This window comes from Ammospiza caudacuta, chromosome 13 (genome assembly GCF_027887145.1).
Source record: "Ammospiza caudacuta isolate bAmmCau1 chromosome 13, bAmmCau1.pri, whole genome shotgun sequence".
NCBI lineage: Eukaryota > Metazoa > Chordata > Aves > Passeriformes > Passerellidae > Ammospiza > Ammospiza caudacuta.
Genome location: NC_080605.1, coordinates 19,913,525 through 19,923,456, shown reverse-complemented (window position 1 = coordinate 19,923,456; position 9,932 = coordinate 19,913,525). Strand labels below are relative to the sequence as shown.

Genomic DNA, 9,932 nt, shown 5'->3' with positions numbered 1-9,932 from the left:
CGTTTTCTTCCCAAAAATCTTCCAGTGGGGCAGTAAATAACACATAAATGAGGGAGAGGCAGTCCTGTAAAATGCAGAGCCCAAAATGCCTGGGAAGTTGGTTCAGGGGCTGCTGATCACTTCTGCCAGGCCACCAGCTGCTGTCGTGACAGGGAGGTGACAGGGAGGGTGAGCCTGGCACTTTGCTTGCATTGGTTGTGTGTTCCTTATCCCCGTGAGGATCTGGGATGCAGTTTGGAGCTGGCATCCGCTCCCCGAACAGTGCTTGGTGAGAGGAGCTGCTGCCCCCTCCGGGACAAATCCTTGTGCCAGGGACAGCTCTGACACCCCGGCATGGCCAGCCCAGTGTCACTTGCTCAGGTGACAGCACAGCTGGGGGCTGTAATCCCCATCCATCTGCTTCCTCTGTGATTTATCCCGCAGCAGAATAGGAATAGGCAGAGCACTGAGTCAGCCACTCTGGGAGCGGAACTTCGCTAGGGCTGCAGGAAGAATTTGTAGCAACTCAGAAGGAAATTGCCTTCATTTTTATTCTTTTTTTTTTTAATTTTAAAAGAAGCAGAGGATTGGGTGGGGTGTGGCCTGGGGGGTGTTTTAATCCTAGAATTACAGAACTGTGGGATCACAGGATGGTTTGGGTTGGAAAGGACTTTAAAGTGGGCAGACATTGGCATGTGGGGCTTCCAAAAGCTGCAGGTGGTGCTGCTGCCAGCTGAGCAAGGGGAAAAGGGGCAAAGGAGCCCAATCCCTGTTCTGGGATAGAACTGGGATGGAGCTGGCAGAGCTGAGAGGGCTCAGAGGGTGTGCCTGCATGTGAAAAATGCCAATCACTTGTTTTTAAAATATTTAAAGTTTAATAGTAATAAAATGGTTATAATTAGAGTAATATAATTAGAGTAATAATAATTTGGACAATTTGAATTAGGACAATATGAGACAATAGAAACAAAGAGTTACAGGGAGTCTGGGTACCTTTTCTGGGCAAAATAAGCCTGAAAAAGGACCCACATTAACAAAGGATTAATCCTTAAAAACAATAACCTGTTGCATATTCATACATCTCATACATGAGGCATAAATTCCATTCAAACACAGGATTCTGTCTGGTCAGTGTCAGCTTCTTCCTCTTAATCCTCACAGTGTCTTCAGGGCTGATCCAGGTGGGGAGAATTTCATTTCTTCTGATAAGAGACAATTCTGATAAATTCTCTTTCTCTGAAAGATTCAGGTGTCCTGTGGCTGCTGTCTCACTGTGACTCCTTTTTTTAGTAAAAGTATCTTACATAGCAGAGTTTCTACTTTAACATTTTGTTATCACTGTGGGAATCTACAAAATTAGGTGGTTTTGGGGAAAGCTGCAAAAGGCAGGCTTCAGATACAGCATTGATACTTCCCATTGTCATAATCATGTAATGAGACTGATGCTGAAAAATAAACAGCTCAAGGCACTTTCCAGAGCACCCGCGTCTTGTTTGTGTCTGTAAATAACCCCCCTTGCCAGCATCAATAACCTAAAACTACATTTAACACGCTACCCGAGAAAACCAACACAGCACTACTTTCTAACACAACCCACACAACATTCCCTTTAATATTTGAGAGAAACCAATGGCAAGATGTGGATTTTCCCCGTGCAGGATGTGTGACAGGAACGGCGGGCGGCGGCTGCGGCAGTGGCTGATCGAGCAGATCGACAGCGAGCTCTACGCGGGGCTCATCTGGGAGAACGAGGACAAGTCCATGTTCCGCATCCCCTGGAAGCACGCCGGCAAGCAGGACTATAACCAGGAGGTGGATGCTTCCATTTTCAAGGTAGGGAATGCCTTTTTCTTGGTGGTTCCTTTTTGGAACCCAGGAAATTACTCTGGCTGCCCTGGAGGGCTTGAGATCCTGCCCAGGGGATTGGAGACCTTGGCACAGAACCCAAGACCCCTGTGCCTTTGATCTAACCCTTGGAAAAAATTACCAACCTTTATATGAACAATTACAAGTCAAGAGAATGGTAGTGAATTTATCATGGGGTGAAAAATAGATTTTTGGGGTTTTTAGAATGGGGGTTCAGGAGGCAAGATGGAGGAGTCTTGGGTGTGTCCATCCTTTCTCCTTCTTCTTCTCGGCCTCCATCTTCTGCTGTGATGGTGGCACCTTTGGATTGGTATAGAGTAGAAACTCACTGTCTAACACAGGTGATAGGTATTGGGAGGTTATGGAAAATAATGTACAGGTAGCTTTTAGTATAAAAGATAACACCAGTGTGCCTCAACCTGACATGCCAGACAGACCTCAGCAGGCCAGAGAAAGAATGTTGTAGATAAGAAATAATAAACAATCTTGAGAACAAGAACAAAAGAGTTCTGGCTCTTTCTTCAACAGCCCAGGCTGGAAAAAAGTCTGTACATATCTCAGAGTCACTGTGAGCAGCAGAGATTCTGAGAGTTCCTGGGCTCTTTGCTGCTGGTTTTGTCCCTTGGTGGGACATGGCCACGCTGTCTCTGGGTTTTACATCTTTAACCCTTGCAGGAGATGCTGCAGTTGGTCTCCTGGCTTTTTTTTTTTTTTTTTTTTTTTGAGATGATTTATTCCTTTTCATCAAAATTTAGGACCAGTTTTAAGTTTGTTTTCAGCGTGTTTGAATCCAGGTGTGATGTGAGAAGCAGCTTTTGACCTGCTCTAAACTTCTTATCAGCTTGATGATAAAATGCTGATGAGTTTGATGATAAAACACTGGGTTTATGTTAAAAAAAAGTAAAAGGACTTTGTAGGTGGGAAGGAAGGATTTCACTGAATCAGGGATTTCCAGTTTTGGAAAAAATGGGAAAATTCCATCCCAAAGCAAAAAGTTCAGGTCTTCCCCAGGAATTCCCTTCCCTTTGACCCCACTTCCAAGTATCTGTACTGGTGAAGGAGTTTAATTTCAGTAAGAACTGGTTTGGGAGCACTGAGTTATGAGGGCTTTGAACTCAGCCCTCTGAAAATATAGAAATAGTTATAAAAGAAATCAATCTGTATATTTAAAAAAATGTAATGTTTTTATTCAATGGAAGATATGTTCTTCTACTAAAAGCACAGATTATATTCTGATCTTGGGGAAACCAGTTCATTTATTTATTAATATTAGTCAGGAGCTGGGAAATGAGGTTTATTTTGATTTTTGAGCAGCAATTCCTTGTGCTCCTGACCATTAGGTGCAGAAGTGAACGCACAAGTGATGATTTTGACCTCTGCTTTTTGCAAACCTGCCTTTTACAAGCCTTTTCTGCATTTCTGAGGCATTTACCAGCCTTTTCTGCATTTCTGAGGCAGGCAGTGCTGCTCTGCACCCCAAACCCCCCAGGTGTGGTGGCTGTGCAGGTGGCTGCAGTCTAGGAGTGAAACAGCAAATCCCCAAGGGATGCTCGAGAGGGTGCAAGATGCAAAATGCTCTCTGCAACCCCAGCTCTTCCTCCCTGGGAGGCTTTGTAGGGCTCACAGGGAGGATTTTCTTAGGGTTTTTCTCATTCTTTGCTTCAGGCCTGGGCTGTTTTCAAAGGCAAGTTCAAGGAGGGTGACAAAGCCGAGCCGGCCACGTGGAAGACGCGGCTGCGCTGCGCCCTGAACAAGAGCCCTGACTTTGAGGAGGTGACAGACAGGTCCCAGCTGGACATCTCCGAGCCCTACAAGGTCTACAGGATCGTGCCAGAGGAGGAGCAGAAGTGTGAGTTCCCCAGGGAAGGGCTGAGCCCTGTTTTGGGTCCATCCTGTGAGCACAGCCCTGCACCTGAGCACGGCTCCCTGGCCAGCCCTGCTCTGTGCTCTGTGCTTGTCCTGCTCTGCAGGTGTCCCCTGGGGTGACAGGGAGGGGAGGACAAAGCCCAGCCTTGGGGTTTTTAACCCCTTAAACCCCTTAAAGGAAATATGGGACAACTGCAGCCTTGTGGGAGCTCCCATTCCCTGAGACTATTGTAGGCGCAAATTCCACTTCCCTGCTTCGGGGAGGAACATGAGCCTCAATCTTTATTTTCCTCCCAACCCAGCCTCAGCCTTTTTTTTCCTCCAAACCCCTGCCCTGTGAGGGTGGTGTGGAGCTGCAATAAATCCCTTTTCTTGCTGGAGGAGCAATCATTTTGCAGAGAGCTGCTCTGATGTCCGCTGTGGCTCCGCTCACACTAACTATAACTATTTGTGGTTAGGGGAGCCTGTGTGCTTTGTCTTTTAAGTTAAAAACTTGCAAAAAAAAAAAAAAAGAGCATGATTTTGCAGTCAGGAAATCTGCCTTTAGCATCTCTGTCCCCCCCAGCCCGTTCACACAGGGGCTGTGCTGCCACTATGCAAATGGCACTGCAGGTTCCCACCAGCAGCACCGCTGCCCTGGCGTGGCTGGTGGAAAAAAGAGAAGCAGCAGCCCCAGCCCCAGTCTCTGGGGTGCTCAAAAAAACCCCAAACCCTCTCCTCTCCTCCAGCTCTGTCTCTGCCACCAGCCAGGTTTTTGATTTTTCTTGCTGCTGGTCCCTGTGCAGGGGGGAAATGAGTTGTAAAGTGATTTTTGGCCCCAAAAAAGCAGCTCTGGAGGGGCTGTGAGCCTCTCCAAGCTGCTGTTACACGGCTCTGCTGTGGTTCCTGCTTTCACCACTTTCACTGGGTGAGAGGTTTCCAAAACCCTTCAGGATGAGCTGTGCTTGGCAAGTGTGGGTGTTCTGATGCAGCCCCACCTCTCCCTGCAGGCAAAGCAGGGGTGGCCAACGGGAGCAGCCTGAACGATGTCACCGACATGGACTGCAGCTCCTCTGCCATCGACGACCTCATCAAGGAGGTGAGGCCTCACCCTGGCTGCAGGGCTGGGCTTGGGGTGTTCACAGGGGCTCTTGGACTGGGGGAGAGATGAGGATCTGACTCCGTGTTACAGAAGGCTTGATTTATTATTTTATGATATATATTACATTAAAGTTATACTAAAAAAATAGAAGAAAAGGTTTCATCAGAAGGCTAGCTAAGAATAGAATAGGAAAGAATGATAGCAAAGGTTTGTGTCTGACCAGAGAGTCCAAGCAAGCTGGGCTGTGATTGGCCATTAATTAGAAACAACCACATGAGACCAATCACAGATGCACCTGTTGCATTCCACAGCAGCAGATAATCAATGTTTACGTTTTGTTCCTGAGGCCTCCCAGCTTCTCAGGAGGAAATATCCTAAGGAAAGGATTTTCCATAAAAGATGTCTGCGACACTGGGTCAAGCTGTCATCTTTGGGAAAGCACTGCCTTCCCCAAATTGCCTCTGCAAAGCTGCAGGGTTGGGTTTGCAGCTCCTCTAGGTGAGCCAGCCCCAGCTCCTGCTTTTCTTGTGCATCCAGCTGGGAGAGACCTTCACTGGGGATGGGTCTGTCACAGCTCTGTGACCCTCCTTGGCCTTGTCACACCTGCCTGCTCGCCCTCTGTAGCTCTTGAGGGTCATATTCAGATGTACAACCTGGGCAATGCCAGACTTGGTCTTTCCACCCCCTCAAAAATTGGCTGGTGTTGCCGTTTGGGCCCTCCCTGAGCCTTGCTGGAGGCATCAAACCCGCTCTGATCTCAGTATCTGCTGTCCCACAGCCCTCCTGTGTGGATGAGTACCTGGGCATCATCAAGAGGAGCCCCTCACCCCCACAGGAGACCTGCAGGAACCCCCCAATACCCGACTGGTGGGTGCAGCAGCCCAGCCCTGGTAAGCAGCCAGCAGCTTGTGTGGTGTTTGGGGCAGGAGAAATCTTCCTATGTGGGGATAAACTGCTCCCCATTGTGTGTTTAATCTTCCTTATTAAGAATGTTTGAAGTACTCATGAAGAAATCCAGCTGGGAGATTTTTGCTGGCATTTCTCATGTGGGAAACCTGGGGCAGAAAATGAGGAGGGTGGTGGGGGGAGCTGAGGGATTGGGATTTGGGAGTGCAGGCTCAGCTTGGCTTTCTGTGCCCACAGCGTTGCCCCTGATGAATGGATACTCCAGCTATGAGCAGTATCACTCAGGTAAGGCTCCTCACCTGGCCAGCAGGTGTGTGTGTCTCTGTTTGTGGTGGCAGGAGGTGGCTCTGACTCTGTCCCCCACCTTCAGGCAGGCTTTGCTTTGGGTTTGGGAGGTGCTCCACCCTCCTGATTATCCACATTGCCATGCTGGGATGAATCCTGCCTGGTGGCAGGGGGGCACAGAGCAGCTGCTTGGGATGTTGGGACCAGGCAGCTTTTGGGATGGGGGGATCTGCTCATGGCATGAGGGAAATGTGGAGCAAAGGCAGGAGGGAGAGGTTCAATGGGTTTGAAACTAAACCACCAGAAGTTCTACCTCAACATGAGGAAAAACTTCTCATGGAGGAGGGTGTCAGAGTGGAATTTCCCTCTCTGGAGACATTCAGAGAGGAACTGGTGGAACAAATCCCACCTGGATTTGTTCCTGTGTCACCTGCTCCAGGTGACCTGGGTGGTTTAGAGATCCCTTCCAACCCCAACCACTCCATGATCCTGTAACATTGGGAGCTCTCACTTGCTGATCAGCCCTGGAAATGTCACTCCCAGGAGATCTGGAATTTGGGCATGGCAGCGAGGAGCACCTGTGTCCTTCCCCTGATGAGACCCCCACAAATCCCTCACCCCCCAGGTTATTCCCAGATGGTGATCAGCTTCTACTACAGCGGGAGGCTGGTGGGCCACGTCAGCACCTCGTGCTCTGAGGGCTGCAGGATCTCCCTGGGGCAGCCCTCGGGCCATGCGGAGAAGCTCTACGCCCCCGATGCCCTGGAGCAAGTGCGGTTCCCCTCGGCCGACGCCATCCAGAACGAGCGGCAGAAGCAGATCACCAGGAAGCTCTTTGGCCACCTGGACAGGGGTGTCCTCCTGCACAGCAACAAGCAGGGCATCTTCATCAAGAGGCTCTGCCAGGGCAGGGTCTTCTGGAGTGGCAACACCATGGCCTACAAGGACAGGCCCAACAAGCTGGACAGGGAGGATGTGGTGAAGATCTTTGACACCAATTTGTTCTTCCGAGGTTTGTAGGAGCCCCCTGATTATTTTTTTGGTGTTGGGATTTCTGCTCTTTCCTGTAGGAAATAAATCCTCTGTATTGGGTGGTTGAGGATGGTCAGCCAGCAGATGTGGTGGATAATCCTGGGTGGAAGCAGTTTTGGGGTGGGGAAACCTTGAGGAGGGGATGGGAGAACAGGGATATGACTCTGGCCAGAAACTCCCTGGAAAAGCTGAGGTGATTCAGGGATCCCAAAGCCTTGGGACAATGCACAAAGGGTTTCTGGAGCTTAAACCTGGTGTGAGACCCCCTTGGGCCCTGTGGTGGGGTTGAAAGGGTGCAGCCCTTTTTCCTTGCACACTTTGAGTCCCTCCCTGCTGGGTTCCCAAGGGTGAGCAGGTGACACTACCAGACCTAGGAAAGGATAATGGGGTGTTTGGGGTCATGTGGCAAATTGGCAAATTCCAAACTGGAGGCTTTGCTTGAACCCACAGCTTCCTTGCGGGTTGTTTGATCCCAGGGATGTGTAACAAAGCCCCTGGAGGGCAAATTCCAATTTTTCCTGTGTCCTTGCAGAGCTGCAGCAGTACTACAACAACCAGGGCCGCTTCCCAGACAGCAGGGTCATGCTGTGCTTCGGGGAGGAGTTCCCAGACGCCGTGCCCCTGAGGTGTAAACTCATCCTTGTCCAGGTACGGGGGGCTGGGATGGAAAGGGAGCCAGGCAGGGTGGGAATTCTGCCAGCAGAGCCCCACCCCTGCAGCATTTGGGTGTAAATGTCCCCACGGGGCATTTGGGTGCCTGCATTGGGGTGGAAGAGGCTTTTCCACAGCCTCCTGAGAGGTGCTTGGGCTGCTGGTTATCAAATCCCTGGAGCTGGGTTTGCAAATGAAGCTCTCCCAAGGGCATGAGTGTTGGGCAGGATGAAACAAGAAAGCCTTTTAAATATGACTGCCTAGCAAAAGATTTTGAGAATATAGAAACTATATGCGGGATTGAAATGAAAGCAACCTTTGAGATACCTTAGTTGTGACCAGTTGAATGTAATCCCCCATGGAGGAAGCAATTCCCTCTGCAAGCAGGCAGACCTAAGATTCAGAGCGGGCCTTGCAACTTGGCAGATAAGGCCCAAAGAATAAGATTTAGGGTTTAACACGTAAACATAATATAGTAATGTAGTGATTCTTATAGGTTGTGTAGAAATGTTATAAAATATGCATGCTGTAGTAGATTAGTTAATGAGAATCGGCATATTCAACACTGAAGACGATTTATTGTGTTGTAACGGGAGCTTCTCTCTCTCTTTTTTGCTCCTTTTTGCTCTCTCCTGTTGCTCACTCTCCATGCTCTTATCTCTCTTCTCCCTTATCTCTTTGCCCGCCCTCATGCTCCTCCTCGAACCCTTTTCTTTCTTTGTCTCTTTTTCTTCCCTCTGTACTCCTTCATCCCCTCCTTTTACATGCTCTCTACTCTTAAACTTTTATCTTTAACTCTCTTACACTTTAAGCCTCTTTTCTCTCGGCCCTGCTCCGAGCTGCGGCTGGCAGCTCACAACAGGGCCCTTTACCCACACCCTTTATAATAAACCAATAGTTTCATAACTTAGCTCCAAAGAAATCTCGTCTCCGTCCATCCCTACCGTGCGTAACCCTCGTCACCTACACATGAGTTTTGTGAACTGCAGGGAAATCTTTCCTCTTCCTCCTGATCCTGCTTTGTCACTGGGATTTCTGCTTTCTCCTGTGGGAAATGGGGAAGTAAATCCCTGGGGTGATGGATTTTAGATCAGTCCGTGATGTGGTCAACAGCTGTGGTTGGCAGCAGTGGGGTTGGAGGGGGAAGAAGGGGGGTTGGGATGTGGGGTCAGTCCTCATGGCTCTGGTCAGAAACTTCTCCTTGGAGAAGCTGCAGCAGCTGTGGGGTTGGAAAGGCTCAGGACAGGGTTTCTGGAGCCTCTTGGGCCAGCCAGGCTGTGACAGGGAGGGCACAGGCAGGGTGTGGCATCCCCTCTTGAGCAAGCAGAGACCCACAAGCTCTGTGAGGTCCTGTGGGGATTTTACAAGATCAGAGACTGCTCCTGTGCCTCCTGCACGGCTCCTGACCTCGTCACCTCCTGCTGTCCTGCATGTCCGCCCCAGTGGATCACTCTGGATGTGCTGGGACACCCCCAGCCTGTCCTCGCATCTCAATATCCCTGCTGACAGCAGCTCCTGGGCCCGCTCCTGTTACTCCTGGGCCTGCCTCTTTATTCCTGGAGCTGCCCCTTTACTCCTGGGCCTGCCTCTTTATTCCTGGAGCTGCTTGTGGAGAGCCAGACCTGCTGTCCTGGCAGGACCTGTCCCCCTGTGCCCTGCTGTGTGTCCCCCAGCCCATCTCCACTGCCTGAAGCATCAGAGATGCCCCGAGAGCTCGCTCCTCACTCAATCCCTGCCCTCTTTGCTTTGTCCCAGGTGGAGCAGCTGTACCTGAGGCAGGTGGTGGACGAGGCTGGCAAGAGCTGCAGCTCCAGCCCCATGCTGCCCATGGCTGAGGAGCCCCAGCATGAGCAGGGCTACCGGATCTTCCAGGACATCTGCACAACGCGGCCGCTCTTCAGGGAGAGCCAGCAGATCGCAGTGTGAGCCCTGAGGGGCTGGCCTGGCCACACCCAACTGGTCCCACCAGTGCTGAAATGTCCTAAAAAGTGGCACTAAAAAGTGTCCTTATTTTCTTTTTATTTTTATTTTCTTCTTATTTTTATTTTCTTCTTATTTTTATTTTCTTCTTATTTTTATTTTCTTCTTATTTTTATTTTCTTCTTATTTTTATTTTCTTCTTATTTTTATTTTCTTCTTATTTTTATTTTCTTCTTATTTTTATTTTCTTCTTATTTTTATTTTCTTATTTTTTTCCCTTTATTTTTTTTCCCTTTATTTTTTTTCCCTTTATTTTTTTCCCTTTATTTTTTTCCCTTTATTTTTT

General features: G+C 49.3%; 1 protein-coding gene across 1 annotated transcript; it reads left to right on the top strand.

Moving 5' to 3' along the window:
- The first annotated feature begins 1,638 nt into the window (after window positions 1-1,638).
- Window positions 1,639-9,658, top strand: IRF8 (interferon regulatory factor 8). The gene is made up of 8 exons (XM_058813731.1): window positions 1,639-1,812; window positions 3,511-3,694; window positions 4,701-4,789; window positions 5,571-5,682; window positions 5,936-5,983; window positions 6,609-6,995; window positions 7,548-7,663; window positions 9,422-9,658. Exons 1-8 carry the CDS (start codon window positions 1,639-1,641, stop codon window positions 9,590-9,592), a joined length of 1,281 nt encoding a protein of 426 aa, XP_058669714.1. The 3' UTR covers window positions 9,593-9,658.
- Window positions 9,659-9,932: the final 274 nt, after the last annotated feature.

Excerpts from the sequence above, each read along its gene's own strand:
- IRF8 (XM_058813731.1), top strand. The coding sequence starts at position 1,639 with ATGTGTGACAGGAACGGCGGGCGGCGGCTGCGGCAGTGGCTGATCGAG. Across the intron at positions 1,813-3,510 it reads TGGATGCTTCCATTTTCAAG|GCCTGGGCTGTTTTCAAAGG; the intron begins GTAGGGAATGCC and ends TCTTTGCTTCAG. Across the intron at positions 3,695-4,700 it reads GCCAGAGGAGGAGCAGAAGT|GCAAAGCAGGGGTGGCCAAC; the intron begins GTGAGTTCCCCA and ends CTCTCCCTGCAG.